At 41.4% G+C, this 21,496-nt stretch overlaps 1 protein-coding gene across 4 annotated transcripts in view; it reads right to left on the minus strand.

Moving 5' to 3' along the window:
• The window catches only part of LOC139409138 (protein strawberry notch homolog 2-like), a 105,140-nt gene that overhangs the window by 25,298 nt on the left and 58,346 nt on the right, over window positions 1-21,496 (minus strand). Inside the window, exon 1 of one of the 4 annotated variants that reach the window (XM_071153892.1) lies at window positions 19,416-19,619. The exons of the other annotated variants lie outside the window; for them this stretch is intronic. Within the exon in view, the coding sequence (XP_071009993.1) occupies window positions 19,416-19,478 (63 nt within the window). The 5' untranslated portion in view covers window positions 19,479-19,619. Of the gene's footprint in view, window positions 1-19,415; window positions 19,620-21,496 lie in introns of those variants that run through there. 4 annotated transcript variants of the gene reach the window in all.

Genomic DNA, 21,496 nt, shown 5'->3' on the forward strand with positions numbered 1-21,496 from the left:
GTGTGAGAAAGGAGGCCTACAAACCTGACTCAGTTACACCAGCTCTGTCAGGAGGAATGGGTCAAAATTCACCCAACTTATTGTGGGAAGCTTGTGGAAGGCTACCCGAAACGTTTGACCCAAGTTCAACAATTTAAAGGCAATGATACCAAATACTAATTGAGTGTATGTAAACTTCTTACCCACTGGTAATGCGATGACGTATAATACAAGCTGAAGTAAATCACTACTATTATTCTGACATTTCACATTCTTAAAATAAAGTAGTGATCCTAACTGACCTAAAACAGGGCATTTTTACTAGGATTAAATGTCAGAAATGGTGAAAAACTGAGTTGAAATGTATTTGGCTAAGGTGTATGTAAACTTCCGACTTCAACTGTATGTGCCTTTTACCGAGGAGTGCTGCACAGATGGTTGTCCTTCTGTAAGGTTCTCCCATCTCCACAGAGGAACTCTGGAGCTCTGACAGAGTGACCATCGGGTTCTGGGTCACCTCCCTGAACAAGGCCCTTCTCCACCGATTGCTCAGTTTGGCCAGGCAGCCAGCTCTAGGAAGTGTCGTGGTGGTTACAAACTTCTTCCATTTAAGAATGATGAGGCTGCTGTGTTCTTGGGGACCTTCAATATTGCAGAATTGTTTTTGTCCCCTTCCCCAGATCTGTGCCTCGACACAACCCTGTCTAGGAGCTTTACGGACAATCCTCCGACGCCACGGCTTGGTTTTTGCTCTGACATGCACTGTCAACTGTGGGACCATATATAGACAAAGCTCAATTTGAGTCACATAGCAAAGGTTCTGAATAATTTTCTAAATATGGTATCTGTTTTTCTATTTGTAATAAATTTGCAAAAATATCTAAAAACCTGTTTTTACATTGTCATTATTGGGTAGTGTGTAGATTAATGAGGGAACATTTTTATTTAATCAATTTTAGAATAAGGCTGTAACATAAAATGTGGGAAAAGGGAAGGGTTCTGAATACTTTCTGAATGCACTGTATGTAGTTCTGTCCTTGAGCTGTTTTTGTCTATTAATTAATTAAATTAATATTAATGGTCTGTATTACGTAATGTTTCATGTTTTGTGTGAACCCCAGGAAGAGTAGCTGCTGCTTTCGTAACAGCTAATGGGGATCCTAATAAAATACCAAAACATACAGCAGAGGATAACATACACTCATAACTAATGGAAAACAACTGCCCCTCGCATCTGCCAGTGAGTCTGTGTGTGTTTACACAAACGGGGTCAGAGGAGCAGGATGTGGTGATGCGCTTGTGTGTGGGGCTCGGGGGTGGTAAAGAGTTCCTATAGAGAGCTTTTTCAAGGGCACAGCACTCAGCTAATCAGTGTTTACTGGTAGCTCTGTGATTACTCTCCTGGTTGTATCATTGTGTGTGTGTGTGTGTGTGTGTGTGTGTGTGTGTGTGTGTGTGTGTGTGTGTGTGTGTGTGTGTGTGTGTGTGTGTGTGTGTGAGCTCTGCTAGGGCAAGATCAGACTTAAGCTCTGAAATTAGCCTCTTGAAGTTGTGCCCTGTGGACAGCTAAGTGGAACGGCTGCAGTTTGGTGTGTATAGAAGAGAACGGGGGGAGAGAAGGAGAGACGATCCGTGGAAACTCCCCCCTCCATCCCTCCACCAATCACGCTCTCCCCTCACCCCACTATCATTCCAAGAAATGTGGCCGTTCCGGCAGATGGGTGATTAGTAAACAAGGAGGAACAAAACGTAACCAGAGGCCGCTCCGAAGAGAGACCCATACTACACCCACCTTCGGCAACTGCTCAGCAGTTCCTACAGTGGGAACACAAACTTAGTGATAAATTCCTTCCTCACACAAGGAACTCCCACATAGGAGGGCCTCATACTCTCTTACAATAAAAACTAGGCAACAAGACACTATGTAACATAACAACCCATTCTGCATTATTCTCCTAGATTTAGAGAGATTAGTCACATGCACAGGGTTGCAGGGGTGGGAAGTACAAGAAAGGGATAGGATTAGAATGTAGCTGACTAGTGATGGCTATTCAGCAGTCTGATGGTAGAAGCTATTGGTCAGTCTTTCAGTATTTACTATGATGCTCCTATATTGCCAGCGTCCGAGACATGGAAGCGGGGAGGACAGTCCATGGCTCGTGTGGCTGGGGTCCCTGATGACCTTCTTGGTCTTCCTGCAACACCTGGTGTTGTTGGTGTCCTGGAGGGCAGGCAGTGTGTACCCAATGGTGGGTTGGGCTGAGCATACCGCCCTCTGTAGCACCATGCGGTCAGCTTTGGTGGAGTTGTCGTACCAGACTGATGCAGCCCGAAACTATGTTCTTGATGGTGCTCCTGTATAACACTGAGGGCCCTCGGGGACAGGACACATTTCTTCAGCCTCCTGAGATTGAAAAGTTGCTGTCATCCCTTCTTCACCACTGTGTCCGTGTGGTTTGACCATTTCAGCCCCTCTGAGATGTGTATGCCGGGAAACTTGAAGTTTGACTGTCTCACATGTTGGGCTTCATATGAGAATTGCACTATAGAGATAGCCCTCTCAGAGAGCTGCCTCTTGTTGGACCATTCAAGGAGAGTTCGCTAAATGGATAAAAGGGCAGTAGCAGGAACAGTGGCATCTAGTGGGCAAAACCTGTTACTTGCACTTCATTTATGGGGAAAATGCAAGTTGTTTCAATGGCTAATTTCTCTGACCAAGGGGGAGAGAAACATACCAAATTCACTGAGAATACATTACATAGTATGAATACACAATACTCCACGTTGCAGCTTCATACAGTTTGTCAAACACTGAGAACTGATAGTATATACTGGCCATTGGGGTGGGCTGTGTTTGACAATTTATTTAGATTCTTCACTTCTTTTGTAAATCGGAAGTTACTATATTTAATGAATATTATATTTCATTAAATTTGGGTGCAATCAATTAGCTTTCAAGATCAAAATCACATATTTCAATAAAATGATTTTATAGAAATGCTTATCGTATTGGTTTCCAACTACAGAAAAATGTCGGTCTGACATGGTGGGTGTCAAATTCCTCGTGCTTTTTGAGGTGGAACGACTATGACATTTTGTTTATTGATTGACCAATTCATATTGTAATGTTTTCATGGTCAGAGAGCAGAACTAATCATCTCATTCTCCCAACAGCTCCAGTGCTGACAGGATGAACCATTTAATTTCATCCCAGGGAAGATGATACCAACCTTTCCCTGTCAAGCCAGGATAAAAACTTGGATTAAGAAGAACAAATTGGGGTGTCACTTGAGACTGCCGAAAAAAAGATGGCAGCACTTTAGAGAGCTCCTAATACCCACATGTAAGTATTTAAATTCAACAGCATACAATTTCAATTGTCTTAATATATTGACTTGTAGTACAGTTTAATATAAAGATAAATTTACATCTTGAAACAGCTTGCTAAAGTGGCGTTATTGGAATGTTGACACACGCGAAATGTATTCAAGCTTAACGCAGTATTCACAGGCCAGACTAGCAAACAAACAAGTCATCGCGAATAATCACGTAAATCCAGATAAAATCGGTACATCTTTAGAATCTAATTGAGCAATTGGGAACCCAGCGCAGCTTAACCATGCCTGACAAGAGTAGGCGCCGAGAACGGTTCTCATCCACTTCCTACAATCTACAGCCCAGGACAAGATTTAAAGCCGCAAAATAAAAGGGTGGCAGCATTCAATGGGAAGGCCACCGGCTGTCTTTTTCCCTGTACCTGTCCAAGGAAATGGCACTGAATAGGAAGAAGTTTGCAACGGCGAAGAAACTACACAAGAAGAACGTCAGGCATACACACTGGACAGGTCATAATGAATTTTGAGTTGAGACTGCAGGTTATCCTCTGCAGCATCGGTTCATTGAAAACTAGCATTCCTAGTTGCTTTGTTTTATTTTGGGATTGGTTTTCTGTGTTTAATTGTACACACAGTACAGTACCAGTCAAAAGTTTGGACACCTACTCATTCAACGTTTTTTCTTTATTTTACCATCTTCTACATTGTAGAATAATAGTGAAGACATCAAAACTATGAAATAACACATACGGAATCATGTAGTAACCAAAAAAAAAAGTGTTATATCAAAATATATTTTATATTTGAGATTCTTCAAAGTAGCCACCCTTTGCCTTGATGACAGCTTTGCACACTCTTGGCATTCTCTCAACCAGCTTCACGAGATAGTCACCTGGAATGCAATTCAATTAACAGGTGTGCCTTGTTAGAAGTTAATTTGTGGAATTTCTTTCATTCTTAATGCGTTTGAGCCAATCGGTTGTGTTGTGACAAGACAGGGGTGGTATACAGAAGATAGCCCTATTTGGTAAAAGTCCATATTATTGCAAGAACAGCTCAAATAAGCAAAGCAAAACGACAGTCCATCATTACTTTAAGACCTAAGTCAGTCAATGCAGAACATTTCAAGGACTTGAAAGTTTATTCGAGTGCAGTTGCAAACAACATCAAGCGCCATGATGAAACTCTCTCATGAGGACCGTCACAGGAAGACCCAGAGTTACCTCTGCTGCAGCGGATAAGTTAGAGTTAACTGCACCTCAGATTGCAGCCCAAATAAAAGTAACAGATACATCAACTATTCAGAGGAGACTGCGTGAATCAGGCCTTGATGGTCAAATTGCTGCAAAGAAACCACTACTAAAAGGATATAATAGCACATGGGTCCAAAAAGGAGAGAGAAGGGGCTGAAGCAGTAAAAAGATTACAAACCAATATTTTTTTATTTACCCTTTATTTGATTTTCTGTCACAGTCTTGCAGGGGAGAGGTTTGTTGAAACTTCCAACCCAATTTTGTTACACTCAAAAGATATGTGGAGAACAGTACACAAGATATGTGGAATTTCACATCTAAAAACAAGGCTACTCATTATGTCACAATCCCATGCCTACGGATAGGAAATAAGTGTACTGGAAACAATGGTAATGTAAGGAATTCATTCTACATGTGATCTGTACCATGAAGATGTTTTAAAGTCATACTCAGATTTGGTACAAAAATATGATGTGGGAGACAAGGGACATTTCTGTAAATATTTACAATTGAGGGAATGTTTGTTAACCGGCTACTAACAAAATCCAGGAAAGAACCCAATAGCGGAGTATTTGGAATTACCCAAACATAAAGCAGCCATTTTTTACTCAATATTTAGTCATCTGTAGAGTAGACTGTAAAAACGGCAGAACAATATGGCAAGCTGACGTTAAGTGTGAAATTGAGGATGGCACCTAGTTGAAAATCTTGTCCAAACATAAGGGAAGCCAGGGGGAAACCTACTCAATATAAGATACTACATAGACCCCAACAAAGCTTCATAAAATGGGGCTGAACAACAATTCTCTGTGTTGGAAATGCCAGAAAGACACAGACATTTTTACAAGCAATATGGGAATGTACATTAGATCTACCTTTCTGGAAGGATGTTTGAAAATATCTGGAGAAATTATGTAACCTAATGTAACAAAATGAATTTGCACTGATTACTGTTGGTATGGTTACAGCAGCTAGAGTAATCCTTAGAATTTGGAAGGGTCATGCCACTCTTACTCTGAAACAGTAGATACAATCAATGTTGGAAGTAGCATCTTATGAACAAATGCTTGCTAGGATCCCTGGCAGAAACAACAATTCTAGAATCTGGACATTTTATTTGTCGTGTTTCTAGGACTTGCAGGTGATGACTTCTGCTTGCGAACCCATTTAGTTCTGTACTGTAGCTTGTGAGATACTATTTGACTGTGCATATGTGCTCGGATGATATGTCTGGATGTCACGCTCAATGTTTTTATGCTGTACAATGTCCATTTTTGGTTTGTTTGTTTGTTTGTTGAAATAAGGAAAAAATAAATAACTTCAATAACGAACAAAATAAGAACAGAAACGGTCTCTCGAAAATATCATGGCCGAGGCGGTTCTTCTCTAAATCACCAACCAATTGTACCCCCCAGCTCCACTAATCTCCACTCACATAGGGAGAGAGGAGAACCAGAGCAGACTGGAATGTATTTTTCTTAATAAATGTGAGGCATGCGTGACTGGTAAAGCACTATTTGTTCCTCCGGCGGTGCGGCCGGTGCTGCAGCTAAGATTATGTTCTGTTAGGCAGAGATAAAGCCTGAATACCAACTGCACTGATGGTAATCTGGCCTTCAACAGGCACAGCCTGCCTGCCTGGCTGGCTCCTAATCCTGCTTCCCTCTCTACCTCACAGGACAAAACATGGAAACGGCAGAGTGGGAGAGAGAAAGAGAAAGAAGAGAGAGAGAGAGAATGTTTTCAGAGGGAAAACATGGAGAAATCTGTGATTGGGCAAGAAGTTTATCGTGTGCGTGTGTGAGAGAGAGAGAACAGTAGCAGAGTGTGTATGGCCTTTGTGAGATAAAAGGTTTTCAGAGTGAGGACAAGGACAAGTTGCGCAAGTATTTATTTACGAAACTGCAGAGCTGCGCGTGTTGGTCAGAATTTTCCCAGTTTGTCTGTCAATCCTCATGTCTTCACACAAAGCCAGTCCTTCACATGTTCCACTTCTCCCGTTTAAGTGCTGAACCCAGCATTTTCTCCTTCCCATCATCCAAACCCACACGCAGAGGAAAACCACATTCATGCCCATATATAGGCCTCCTTTTCACAATCCTTCAGTGATATGATCTGAAACCTCAGACTACTTTCACACAAACACATTAAATACACACACCAGGGTTTCCATTAGCCAGTAACGGAGGAGTTTTGGCAGATAATTTAAAAAAAATGAAAAGCCCATAAATAAAACAGCAGCCGGCTATTGGCCCCCCCCCCAAAAAAATGATTAATCATATTGCAAAGGTATGCTTTATATCCTATTCATTGATGGTATTACATTTGAACGGCCATGCCTGGTCGGTCTATAGGTTTATCTGGATTATTTAGTGAAATGAAATTTGCCGCGTGGTGTATTTGTGTTAGCTGTTATGTTTATCACATGCTCAGAGCATACAGATAGAGGTAGACTAAGAGCGGAAAATGTCATGCAGCGCGAGAGCTGCTGCTACAGCTTCTCTCAAACATCTAATTCATTACTGTTGAGATTAACGTGATTTCATTCTAAACACAACACACACACACACCACTTTGCTGTAGGCAGTATGCATTTTGAAAACATACATAATTATCTGAAACCGGATCGTTTCACTTCATATGAGGTATGTCTTACACCTAGCTTCAAAGTCAAATCTGACCATAGAAACGAAGGCAATTCTTTTATAGCCTATTTCTCTCATGTTCTATTGGTTTACAAATAAATGTTATTTCACTGTCCAGTAGCCAAAGGCACAAGCTGACCAATAGAATAGGTACATTTCTCTACTATAGTAGATTGACAGGCTAGTGATTTTGCGGTTCGTTACTCTGTCTTGTTGCCTGAGGAAAGGTAAATGGGGTAGTTATTCTAAGATCGTCAAAGTGAGCACTGGAATTCAGTAAGAAGGACACACACCGTTGCATCCTCAAGTTGCATGTTCTGTTAAGATGAATAACCATAATCTAAATTTGATTTCTGTCATTCTGAGCACCGTGGGTGGACGCCATAATCAGGTTACCCGCTGCATTTGGGCCCGGTAAATCTCTCAAATGTCTATTAAACTCAAATGCTGCCGGTCAAATGTCCGGTGCCACATTTTCCTAATGGAAACCCTGACGCACGCACACGCATACGCATAAACACCAGCATATCCACAGCTCTGGCAGTAAAGTGTGTTTGAGAGCCTGTGATAATGGCAGTTGTCTGGCTGCATTGAGTAATGAAAACATTGATGAGAAGGGGGAAAAAAAAGAGAAAAAAATCACTGCAATGAGCACCCCTGTCAGAGAGCAACGCAAGGGGCTCACTCTTAGGGCTGTTACGTTGACCTTATTACAGCCACACACACACACACACACACACACGGCAGTCAAATTCCACAAGACAGTTTAGTCACAGTAATTAGGCTTCTGCAAGCTCTGATGCTGCTGATGGTCATTAGTAGCCTACCAAACTGGTACTTGGCACTATTGTCCCTCTAATCACTCTGACATCAATGCAAATGTCATCGACAATCTAATCAAACACCTCATGACAGCCCATGAGCTCATGTGGCTCAACATTTCTGTAGGTTATGCAATTGTGTGAGAAAACAAGAGTGATGGCAGCTTTCTACAGGCTAGGCCTACTATATTTATCAACTTCCCTAATATTAAGCACATTGCTTCTCTTTACAACAGGAGCATAGCCTACCTGGCTGGCATGAAAATGTACCACTGGGGGGGGGTCCTCCATTCGCTATTTAAGTACATAGATGACAGGTATATTTTTTCCGGTGCTCCTGTTGAGACAGGTGCATGATAACGGTCCATTCTAAATCAAATCCAAACCAATTTCACACTTATTATTTAGTATATGTAAAGACAATATTAAATCAAGATTAGTGTGATGGTGACAATATTAGCCCATCACTTGTGAATGATGCCCAGTTTAAGCAAGAAACAGCGCATGCTTTTTTTCTCAAATCATAGGCACACACATCATGTAGCCTAGCCTATAGGCCTATATGTTTTGATAAGGTTCGTATCACAACAAAACTGGCCAAATAACTTCTTAAAAATTAATCTGCTTTACAACAGGTGTAGAGCCTAACTGTCATACATATGCAGTGTGTGAGTTTCAAGGCTGGGGAAGAAAATTCACCATAAAACGCACCTTTAATATAAAAGCATTACATGCATATTCACATTTGTGGTCACTTGAGAATGGTGTTATCCTGCTAACGGAACATTCACGCTTATAGCGTTGCTGCACATTGCTGCACTTAGAATTATAAGAAATTGCCTAACCGTTTTTCAACATTTTAAGCTAAAACATTCATCCGTTGCGTCAGGCTCATTGCTTAAAACAGGTTTTGTGATGCTCTCTCATCTCACAACTGCCCCACATTATGTTTGGAATATTAATTTCTTACACAGAATAGAAAGTCAACTTTTGTACGATGGGGTATAGTAGACTGACATAGGCTAGTGCTTTTGCTGTTCGTTCGGCCTACTCATCTTGTTGGCTGACTAAAAAGTAAAAATGTGGACAGTTCTTCCAATACGCGCCTCGGAATTGGATAAGGACGCGCGCAGTTCTGTCCCCAATGTGTCGGTCTGACATGACGGAGAGCCGGGAGAGTGAGAGGTGCTTCGGCATGCAGCCGGGAGAGAAGGGAAATTCGAGGCAAATTGTGAATGAGAGATTGAAGTGCAAAAAACAAAGCAGAGCTTATGCCCATCATGCAACTTTGTTCAAATCATTAGGCGCATCATGCAGCCTTAGAATGTGTTAAAAACCAAAAACATATAGCCCAACATGCATAACAACTCAAGTTACATAAATAACTCTAAATTAAACATATAGGAGGACCTGTGTCTTTGTTAACTGCTCAACACAGAATAGCCGCATGTGCGCACTCCCTCAAATTATTTTGAGGAAATATTCTTTACATTTTATTCAGCTATGTTCAATTGTATTCTTCAAACTATAAAATAATGCCATGGAATCTTGCCTGCTAAACGAACTAGTGTAACCCACAGCCATTTGGCATAGCCTGATCAGGACCAAATACAAGGACAACTCAAGAGTATGCTATTCTATTTTTCTGAAAGTCAACATATTCTTCATATCACGCTTCTTTAGACCCGTCTAAAATAAATAATGGATTTATTGTGATGGTACAGACTATATTACATGGATTTATTAGACATTCTAAAATCCAAAGGTCTGTATCAGTGGCTTGTAGGCTATGCGCGGAAGCCAGGAGATACTAAATGTGTTAATGTTATTTAATTGGTCTGTGTGACTGTGTAATATCACTAAAACACCAACTGGGGCATCCAGGGAGAAGAGAAACAGCCTGTCCAAACCGAATTGAAATAACTATTATAGTAGCTTTAGAGACATGGAGGCTAGCCATTGTTCAACAACCGTAGAAGTCTAACGCAGAATACAGGTGTTTCTCTCTGGCTCTAAAATCACATTTCCCATATCAGTGCTGAGCGATTAACCAACATTTGCATTTATTTTTCGGTGTTATTAGACAACTAATTGGCCGACGTCGGTTACTAGAATTCCATTTATTTGTATTTTTTGTGTGAGCCCAACGCGCCGTGTCTGTAGAGCGAAATCAAATCATTCAGAAATCAAGTCAAGAACTATGTGAGACGCCAGGCTGAAGGGAGTTGTAGTTTTCATTAAGCAAATATTCAACCTTAAGCACAGAAACAACAATGACCATAATCCATTGCACCGTTTTTTTAAAGCTCATATCAGAGAGGAGGCAAATCTGTCCAAAATAACACAATGCGCTTCTATGGGCTTATTTTGAACCGACACATCATGCCTGCCTTCCCACCTTTGGGACAATGACTCCCATTGTTAGGGCATAGACATGAGCATTAAATACAGATCTCTGTAGAGATCCACTTTTATGCCTGCTATTTTAGGTTAGGGTTACACACAGACCGCATGAGAGGAATGTACAGAACTACAAGAGAGAGAGACAGTTGGTTAAAGTATACCTCATCTACTTTGAAGAAGTAGTAAAATGATTGTCAGACAGCTCTGCAGCATACTAAATGTCTAAAAAAGACAGTACAGTATGGCGTGGCTGGCTGACTGCTACTGCCTGAGCAGAAATACAATGATTACTTTAAGGATTTAAAAATGATAAAAACTAAGTGATATACACAATTGAAATATTTGATTATTTCATCGTAATTTCTTATTTTTATATTGGTGTCTACCCAATGTGGAACTGATAGAGACATTGGAATATTTTCAATGTTTTGGCAATTGAATGTTCACTATTTTTGACTTGGAAATCACATTAAAACAGCTATAAAATGATAAAATTAATTATGAAATAACGACGTTAACATGTTAAAAAAAAAAAAAAATCGAAACAACCTCAAAAAGTGCTAATCGCTCAGCACTAGCGGAGGTCAGTTTGACATTTTATCCACTAATAGTAAAGGTAAGGCTTGTATTTGGTGGCGGGGGTGAGCTGATCCTAGGTCTGGATATCAGGATAACTTCTACCGCCTCCTCCTATCATTCAGCCAGAGGGAATAAGCAGAGACTTCCTGAAACCCTCACCACCACTCTTCCTCCTCCTCCAGAAAATCTGATGAGGGAGCCAGGGAACCACCCTCTACTCTGCCAGGCCAGCCTAGGTAGTGGAGTCAGTCATTCAGTCCATCTCAAGACAACAACCTTAACCCAACTCTTATTCTGGTGTTAGGTTTGTTTTTCTACCCAAAATGTGCCGTGGTAAGCATTTTTAGCAGAATCAGACCAAAAATTAGTATTTCTTTCCTTCGTTTATTTTTCTATACTGCTGTGTGGTTTATTAAAAATAATACATTGTACGGCCTTATCGTTTCATGGCCCTTTAAATCCCTTGGCGTTAGGAGCCAAGTGGTTCTATAATGTTCCAATATGCCACCCGGCTGACTCAAAGATAACATCACAGCACCTGATGCCAACACAGCTGGTTGAAACGCTCCAAATAGCAGTTGCTTGTGAAAACAACTTACCCTCCTCCAATCTTATCCTAGATAGTGTGTTTTGAAGTGTGCCGTTTTAAAAATGTATGTAATTCTGTCCTTGAGCTTTTGTCTATTAATGTTCTGTATCATGTCATTTTCATGTTTTATGTAGACCCCAGGAAGAGTAACTAGTGCTTTCACAACAGCTAATGGGGATCCTAATCAATTACCAAAACACCTAACCTTATTATTCAAGGAAGGGGACACAAAACTGACCTTCGATCAGTGTCTGGGACAGGGCCAGGAGGGACGGTGGGAGGAGGAAGCCCCACCGGTCTCCAGTGTGGGTCATGTTTATGGACCCTGTATGGAACCCTGTCCCTGCTGCTGTCACCAGAGCCTGACTGATAGCCTGGAAGGCCCAGGAGCCACGGAGCTGTCTGGATTATGTTATCCCAGGCAGTCTACGTTACCCACATCCTTTACATACAGTACAGTGTACTGCTCTGCCCTATAAACACACAGCCCATCCCATCCCAGCACAAGGACAGGGACACCCACAGAGGCCTTCACGTCCTGCCCAGCCACAGGAAAGAAGGGAAGCTGGCCTCTGGAACGTTCCAATGTTTCCTGACTCTTCTATAATAAAAGGATGTCATGTCAGGCTTTTTGGTTAATGATAAAGAAGAATACAGCTGGCGATGAGGCCTGCTGAGATGGCTTTATCTGATTCGGGTTGGCAGAGAGAGACGGGGAGAATCTTTCAGGCTGTGTTTTCCATTGAAAGTGGAGGGGTAGTAGGTCACACTCATAACAATCCCCTTAAGTCAACAACATCACCAGCATCAAATGCATTCAGTGGGGTACAACGTTAAGATGACATTTCTGTTATGTATAGAGCTAATCTGTTCTACACACCAGAGAAGGTCTGGTTTACACAACACATTTCTATCTGAATGTTCTGTAACGCTCAGTTCTTCTCTGCAACAAGTATAAGCTCTCAGTCAACAGTCAGATATAATAAGAAATCGGAAAAAACACCATCGTTCGGGAAATGATAACAGAGCCAGTCATGCAAAAGGGAAGAGGGTTAGCCCAATAGGAGGGCAGCAGTCAGCGGCCCTGGTGATCTCTATGTCAGCATCTGTGGGGATCTGCCAAGAGGAAGTAGAACAGGGCTTCGTGGAGAGGAGCTGGCACACACTGAGGGCATCTCTTGTTTAATGAAGATTCCTTTCCTTGTCTCGTTCAGTTCATGTGATTCTGCACCGATAAGAAAAAACTGGACTAGTGAAAGCAGATACCTGGCCTATGCTACTAATCTTTCTTTCTTGTGCATTCAGAGGTGTGGCATTGTGTGTGTGTGTGTGTGTGTGTGTGTGTGTGTGTGTGTGTGTGTTGGGGTGCGGGGCAGGTGTGAGCCTGCATCCACAAGGGAAATGGATTCGGTGGGGATCTGACATCAGATAAGTTACTCAGTTCCCATCAGATAACTCAGTTCCAAAGAATTGCCAAGTAATTATTGCACAGGCTAAGATGGAAAATAAGGACAAACTAAATAGGCTAAAAGACATTAAATACTAAAATATTTTCAGTACTAAAAAAATTACAGTGACATGAAACAAACATTCTTAATACCAGTTCTTTACTTTTTTGATTTGGAATGGAATTGGCAGAAGAAAAAAGACCCTCAAATCCCAACCCACACACTCCAAAACCAAAAGCCCATGAACTCAGCTAACCTTTCAGTCTTTGTCAGTAAGTTCCACCTGTGGTCAGTTAGTGGGCTGGGGTTGTCAAGTTTTAGCTCAGTGACTCACCCAGGACAGGAGGACACTACTCATAGTGATCCCAGTGCCAATGATTCTCCCTCCTCCATTCTCTCACTCCCTCTGCCACTTCCAGTAAGACACATGCCTTGCCGTCACTCTGGGCTTAAAATAGTGCTGACTCCCTGGCATCTGCCATGGAACTGGCAATCCACACACACACCCTCTGGACCGGAGAGGTCCGTGGAATTATTACTGGGGACAAGGTTTACTCTACACTCACTGGGCGGACGTCAATGGAAAAAAAGAGCATGACGCTGCCCACTGCATGACGCTCATATTCAGATAAATATGTCCGTAAAAAAAAATGGGCATTATGGCCAAAACACGGAAATTGACGATAACATCAACTTGGCACACCCTTGGAGCCATATCATGTGATCAGATGAATGACCATGAATCATATAAACTACAGATGAATTCTGACCAAAAACCTTTTAGAGAATGTATAACTGTTTCCTGTCCTCTATACTTGGAATAGAGAGAGAAGGAGAGCGTAGATACACTTGTGCTGTATGGTGGTCGTGCACAACTACCAGGTTCTAGGACTTACTGGAAGGCTGCTGTACGGACAGCCGTTTGTCACATTAATTGTGACTGGCAGACACCAACAGGGACGAGCAGCCCATGAAGCTCAACGTGACACACAGCATTTCCAGCTCCCACTCTCCAAAACCACCAATATGCTTCATAATAACCATATTTCACATATATTTATTTTATAATAGCCTATAGGTAGTTTTCAATAAAACATCACAATATGGTGTAGCATGTTCGATTTGCCTGCTGAGGGTCAAGGAGACCCACAGCTTTGCTAAAACAACTGACAACTGCTTGTTGTTTTCAAAGGATTGTTAAATAAAATGTTAACTATTTGGATGTAATAAACTAAGCAAAAAAATAAACATCCCTTTTTCAGAACCCTGTCTTTCAAAGATAACTCGTAAAAATCAAAATTTCTTCACAGATCTTCATTGTAAAGGGTTCAAACACTGTTTCCCATGCTTGTTCAATGAACCATAAACAATTAATGAACATGCGCCTGTGGAACGGTCGTTAAGACACTAACAGCTTACAGATGGTAGGCAATTAAGGTCACAGTTATGAAAACTTAGGACAATAAAAAGAGGCATTTCTACCGACTCTGAAAAACACCAAAAGAAAGATACCCAGGGTCCCTGCTCATCTGCGTGATCGTGCCTTAGGCATGCTGCAAGGAGGCATGAGGACCGCAGATGTGGCAGGGCAATAAATTGCAATGTCTGTCCTGCGAGATGCCTAAGACAGCACTACAGGGAGACCTGATGGACAGCTGATCGTCCTCGCAGCGGCAGACCACGTGGAACACCACCTGCACAGGATCGGTACATCCAAACATCACACCTGTGGGACAGGTACAGGATGGCAACAACAACTGCACGAGTTACACCAGGAACGCACAATCCCTCCATCAGCGCTCAGACTGTCCACAATAGGCTGAGAGAGGCTGGACTGAGGGCTTGTAGACCTGTGGTAAGGCAGGTCCTCACCAGACATCACCAGCAACAACGTTGTCGCTGGACCAGATAGGACTGGCAAAAAGTGTTCACTGACGAGTCGCGGTTTTGTCTCACCAGGGGTGATGGTCGGATTCACATTTATCGTCGAAGGAATGAGCGTTACACCAAGGCCTGTACTCTGGATAGGGATCGATTTGGAGGGCCTGTCATGGTCTGGGGCGGTGTGTCACAGTATCATCGGACTGAGCTTGTCGTCATTGCAGGCAATCTCCTCCCTCGTGTGGTACCCTTCCTGCAGGCTCATCCTGACATGACCCTCCAGCATGACAATGCCACCAGCCATACTGCTTGTTCTGTGCGTGATTTCCTGCAAGACAGGAATGTCAGTGTTCTGTCATGGCCAGCTAGGAGCCCGGATCTCAATCCCATTGAGCACGTCTGAAAACTGCTGGATCGGAGGGTGAGGGCAAGGGCCATTCCCCCCAGAAATGTCTGGGAACTTGCAGGTGCCTTGGTGGAAGAGTGGGGTAACATCGCACAGTAAGAACTGGCAAATCTGGTGCAGTCCATGAGGAGGAGATGCACTGCACAGCTGGTGGACACACCAGATACTGACTGTTACTTTTGATTTTGACAACCCCTTTGTTCATGGACACATTATCCCATTTCTGTTAGTCACATGTCTGTGGAAGTTGTTCAGTTTGTCTCAATTGTTGAATCTTATGTTCATACAAATATCTACACGTTAAGTTTGCTGAAAATAAACACAGCTGACAGTGAGAGGACGTTTCTTCTTTCGCTGAGTTTACTATTAGGGCTGAAACCATTTAGTCGACCAAGATTTTTTAGTCGAGCAGTGGCAAATATTTAAGAAATGTTAACTGCACACGAGACACCCGTCTGATTCACGCCTGTCTGAGGGGACTAATCCATTGCGGAGGCCGCAGGGATGGCACACCAGGATCATTTACAGTTAATTACCATAATTTATAATCTACAATGTTTGTTTTGTTACGGTAATTTATGTTAATGCATTCAATATATGATTATTATATTCTTACTGTTGTCATTGTCGGAGTGCACATGTTTTTTGCAGAGCACACAACCTAGGCTACACTTTGTGAGGAAAAAGTTCTGGTTTATTTCATGCCATTTACGAGTTGTCAATTTAAGCTCTCCTGTCAATCTTGCACACGCACATTTTTATATGATTACTCATAGAACTAGGCCTAGGCTACCTGGCCTGGGTGCAAATGTAGGCTTATAAAATGTTCCCATTTGGGGATCTGATACTATTTCTGATCGTCTTAACTCACCATCACTGTGGAGCTTCTCAAAGCAATCTTTTCTTTGCCTCAAAAAGCAAGTAAGCGGTCTGTTTTTACACCCATTTAGAATGACCATAGATCTTCAATGTAGCCTATTTGAAAAATATTTCCAGCTCCAGCTCTTTTGATAACTACTCAGCATGAAAGGGGACAAAATGTCAAGCTCTGATCTGGTGGAAATGTAATTAAAAAGGCCTACCTGATTACTTCATATCCCTTGCGCAAATAGCATACAGCTGTATCTGTCTGGACAGAGCTCACTGGCTTGGGAAAATGAGTGCCCATAATTTTTATACAATGTTGAATGTTTTCTAGCACCAGCTTCAGACCGGATCCAAGATAAGTTGATACGTTTCAAGTTCCTTGCAGACAGGGCATGCATAGCCAATGTGATTTATATAATATTTATTTTGAAATCAGGACATTTTCTATCTTCGGGCTGCAATGTTTTTATTTGTTTTGTTTTATGTAGGTTATTTTTATATATTGGCAATAGAAGTTACTTTTAGATGTGTATCATTTAGCTAGTTTTGATTAACCACATGACCTTGATTTTGAAATATGAAGACCTTATTATAAATTAAATTAAACTGTTCCACGAAAATGTGCATATGAAAATCATAACTGGCAAGCAAATCAGTAGAAATGGTACTCCAAATGGAAAAGGTTGCCGACCGCTGGTGTAGCCTATTGCCGGTAACTTCAGGAACATAATGGCAGAATCTGCTAAGGCCAGCAGCAGGAGGCGGGTCGGGAACAGGTTTTTTCCCCTTCCGGTTAGGCTATATTGATCTCTGCCTCACTCTTTAGTCATTTTTGTGTCTTCATTTTTAATTGTAGTGCTTAAAGCATTAGGCAAAGTAGCATACATATAGTTGATTTTACTCAAAAATAGGGTGTTTCTAATAAATACGCTTTAAACATTTCCGATCAATCCATTGGTCTAAAGAACAGACAACTTGTCGGTCGACAACGATTTTTTGGGGGGCGGGGACAGCCCTAAATATTATCACCTCTTGAAGAGCATAGTCAGACCTACAAATTTCTGATTATTGCATGTAAAACAATTGCACACATTTAGCCCTACCAGAGTTATTTGAGTGATGTAAAATAAAAGTGAACTACACCTAACAAGGATGAGTGGTTTAGGTTAATTTTCCAACTTTTGTGGGCTCTGCATAAAATGTTTACTTTGCAAGCTACCGGTAGAAACTTTGGCTAAACAGTGGTAAGTAGACCTAATGTACTTTTTTCTCCAACCAATGTAGGCCTACCTAGCGAAGTTAGTGAACGTGATCCCCTTTCCAACATTGTTTTTAAGAGTGTTTAATTACGATTGCTGCTGACCGACATGATATAGGCTACATTGATTGATGGACCATGTCAAATTTAGCTAATAACAGATCATGTCAATATGGCTAGTTAACAAGCAAACTTTCAGCAGATAAACTAGGTCTCAAATAGTTTGATTTATATTTATTATGGATCCCCATTAGCTGGGGATTGGGGCGGCAGGTAACCTAGTGGTTAGTGTTGGGCCAGTAACCTAAAGGTTGCTAGATCGAATCCCCGAGCTGACAGAGTAAAAAAATGTTGTTCTGCCGCTGAACAAGGCAGTTAACCCAGTGTTCCTAGGCCGTCATTGTAAATAAGAATTTGTTCTTAACTGACTTCCCTAGTTAAGTAAAGGTTAAATAATGTTTTTTTGTGTTGTTTTTAAAAGCTGCTGCCACAGGGTCTAGACACATTAAGGCACATCACAAAATAAACAAAAACAAATAAAAAACAGTACATCATGATTTGAGAGCAGTCTACACTGATGACTGAAGTCTAATGGTCAACTTCACCAGGACGAGGTCTTGCCGATGTCAAGCTCTTTCCAAATGCCTAATCCCTGATGAAGTAAGCAAAATTATGTTTGTTTAGCTAGCTACATGCCAAATGGATAGGTACCTTCACATATCTCAAATGACATGATCATTGGTGTTTACAGATCCAGAAAAGCATGCAGTTACTAGTTGTATAACTCTGATGATAGAGCCAAATGTGCGCAATTGTTTCGCATGGACTAACCAGAAATGTGTAGTTTTGACTATGCTCAATAGGTGATGATATTAAAACCAAATAGTTATAACATTTGTTTAACAATCCCTTGAAAACGGCACGTAGATGTCAATGGTTTTAGCGGAGCTAGGGGCCTCCTTGCCCCCCAGCAGCCAAATCGAACGTATGACGTTTTATTGAAAATGACATTGACTATAAAGCCGTCCAATGGTCTAAGAGTAACGTGTGAAGAAGCGAATGAGCACCAGAACATATTTCAGCAATTGCTTATTGATAAGAGCAGTGCCTATACATTTCTGAAATGGCAACACCTGGGCCCTACGGTGCATTTTTTTATTTAGCAACATTCACGTGTGCGCCTAAGTTGAAAAATGTTGGCGCACAAAGAAATTTAGGAGCACAATTAAATATACTTGAGATATTAAAGACAGAATCATAACTTTTTCTAGGCGCAGTGGTGCTCCTCTTTAGGCGCATAAACAGAGTTAAATGTGTGCACTGTTGAGCCCTGAACACCTTTAGCAAATCGTCAGCATCTGATGAAAACCACATCTCTAAAACAGAAAAGATTTAGGGGAAAAACAAAAAACTGCCACATATTCACATTAACAAATACACAATTATTAAACCTCAGAAGCTATTTTGAATATCTCTTCTTGGTCCTAGAGTCATGAAATGTTCAGAGCACATTGAAGGGAGTTACTGTTTTCAATACAGGTAAAAAATAAAAATAAAATACATTTAAAAAATGAAGATTAGGTTTTTAGACAAAATTCAGATGAGGTCAGATGAGGCCATGATGCAAGCTAGGCAGAAAATAGTTGCGTCATAGGTGTACTGAAGATTTCTATTTTATCAAGGAGGTGTAAGGAGTATGAAGCATCCTTTTTAATAACCCATTCAATAAAATAAATTACAACCACACTGAAAACAGCATTGGTAAATGCACTAGATAACACCTAATCTACATATTCTCGATCACCTATACACGACAATCAGTGTCTCAAACATTTGATTACGAAAAGAAACAATCAAATTAAAACAGTCAGCTAACATATATACACATTCGTGTTAACCCCAGACACCAAGCTCTCTGCTTTACACACTTCAACATAAATAACAGCAGTACCTTGGGAAGTGGTCGTCCCAACTGTGAATAGAGTTTAGTCCAAAACGGCAGGATAGAAGACATGAGTCCAAAAGCTCTGGGGTGAAATACCACACTCTCCTAATTCACCTTTCCCTTACGACAGATCCTTCCATGTGCTGGAGCAGTGGAAACACCTCACATCTGGAATGTTTCCCAAGAGCAGACGGCCCTACCAGTTCCTTCCAGAAGACACAGAAATGGACAACACACACTACAGGTAGGCTCTGGGAAGAAAACAATGCCCTAAAAACATACACTTTCTACTATGGCTGGATTGACAGGTATTTACATAGAGGTTTAGACATATTGATTGTGGTCTATTTCCTCAATGCTCTAAGGTGCTGGGGAGAGAGCAGAGGGGAGGGGGAGGGGAACAGAGGGAGGAGGGGAGGAGCTTTCAGGAAATGATGCTTCTGTTGGTAAGTGACTAGAGTTACTGGCAGTCAAGCCCATTTTACTGTACATGGTGTAACTCAACCGCATTTGTAGTTTAAACAGTCCTGCGCAAATGGGTCCTTGCTAGCGGCTCTCACGCCATTGCATACGGCCATGTTCAATGTCTCGGATCAGTATTTAATGATTATTATATTTAGAGGTTGGCTGGCTAGCAGGTTTATTTTCAGACACTGACTTTTGTCTGCCTGACAGATTAGGCTCTGTTGGAAGGCTGTGCTGCTGCTAGAAGTGAAAATTATCTGGACTTTTAATGATTGAGTTTTGCTGAGATGTCAAACAAATTAAAGAGCTAATGGAATGGGAAGTCACTCATCAGAATTGAGCTACAGTATATGAAATTGTCATTTCAAGCTGTCAAAGCACCAGACACACTGACATCTAGCTACATGATTCATAAATACGGGGAAGGATTTGATGTCTCAATCTTTAACTGTTCTGTCCACAGAGACAATCCAAAGGCTGACAATGAGTGAGTGTATATCTGATAGTTATTACTTCAAAAATCTTAGGTGTATAGCATAGGTGTATATGTAATACAGACAAACAGATAAATGCTAGGTCTACCTAAAAAAAAAATACATCAAGAGATTACAATGATTTAGACATATGACGGAAGGCCTCTCAACAGCTGATGTCTTCTCTATCTGCCCATCCAGAGACCTGCAGAGACACACTCCATCGCCGCTTACGGGAAACAAGGCTATGATATGATTGTCAAAACATCTGGGGGAAATGCTACTGATATATTTGAATATATATATATATATTTATTTTTTTATTTTAAGGCTAGTACTAAAAAGAGATCTACAAAATGTATTTATTTTATATATATAAAAATCATGATTCATGCGAAACAAATCACATCCTCCTTCCTGGTAGAGGGACAGTGCATGGCCACTGCCCCCTGCTAACAGGAACAGATGGGGCATCAGGTCTACTGTGGCAACTTGTTGCCCACCTCCACTGGGCTGGTCTACGGGGGGAGACAGACTGAGTGCACCCTCTGGGTGGTGTCATGAGTGAGATTGTGGGAATCCTCTGGTCGGTAAAGGTCACTCTGAGGCTATTGGGACATTGGCAAGGATGTGTCACTGACGAGCTGCATCTTTCAAGCATTCAGTATCATCTCTCCCCTCTGTCACAGCCCAGACAATACAAACACTGTGGCAGGGTGGGCTGCTGCTGTTGTAGTTTTCAACATGTTCAATCTCTGTTGATGAGACAGAACTAAATCCATAAGAGTGTGAAACATTAAAAGCAACATTTCCCACAAATTGCAAAGTTAGTTGTTTGCCTCAACTGGGAGGACTGCCTGTAGCAAACCTTTGTTTGTTTACTGCCTGGTATAAAAGTAGGCCATCCAACAGGCAATTTGTGACACGTGTTAGAAGAGAAATGAAACTGACTTTGCAAAACAAGCCCGGAATAAGACCTGCATCTCATAATTTAACTATTAACTATTAAATCTCCAAGGCATTCTACTGCAATAAAACAAGCAGGGACAATAAAACAAGTCATTGAGCTTGATTCAGTTACAATGAAACAGAACACATGGCACCTTTCTCTTGGTACAGAACCTGACATTGTTAAGTCAACGGACATTA

This window comes from Oncorhynchus clarkii, chromosome 5 (genome assembly GCF_045791955.1).
Source record: "Oncorhynchus clarkii lewisi isolate Uvic-CL-2024 chromosome 5, UVic_Ocla_1.0, whole genome shotgun sequence".
NCBI lineage: Eukaryota > Metazoa > Chordata > Actinopteri > Salmoniformes > Salmonidae > Oncorhynchus > Oncorhynchus clarkii.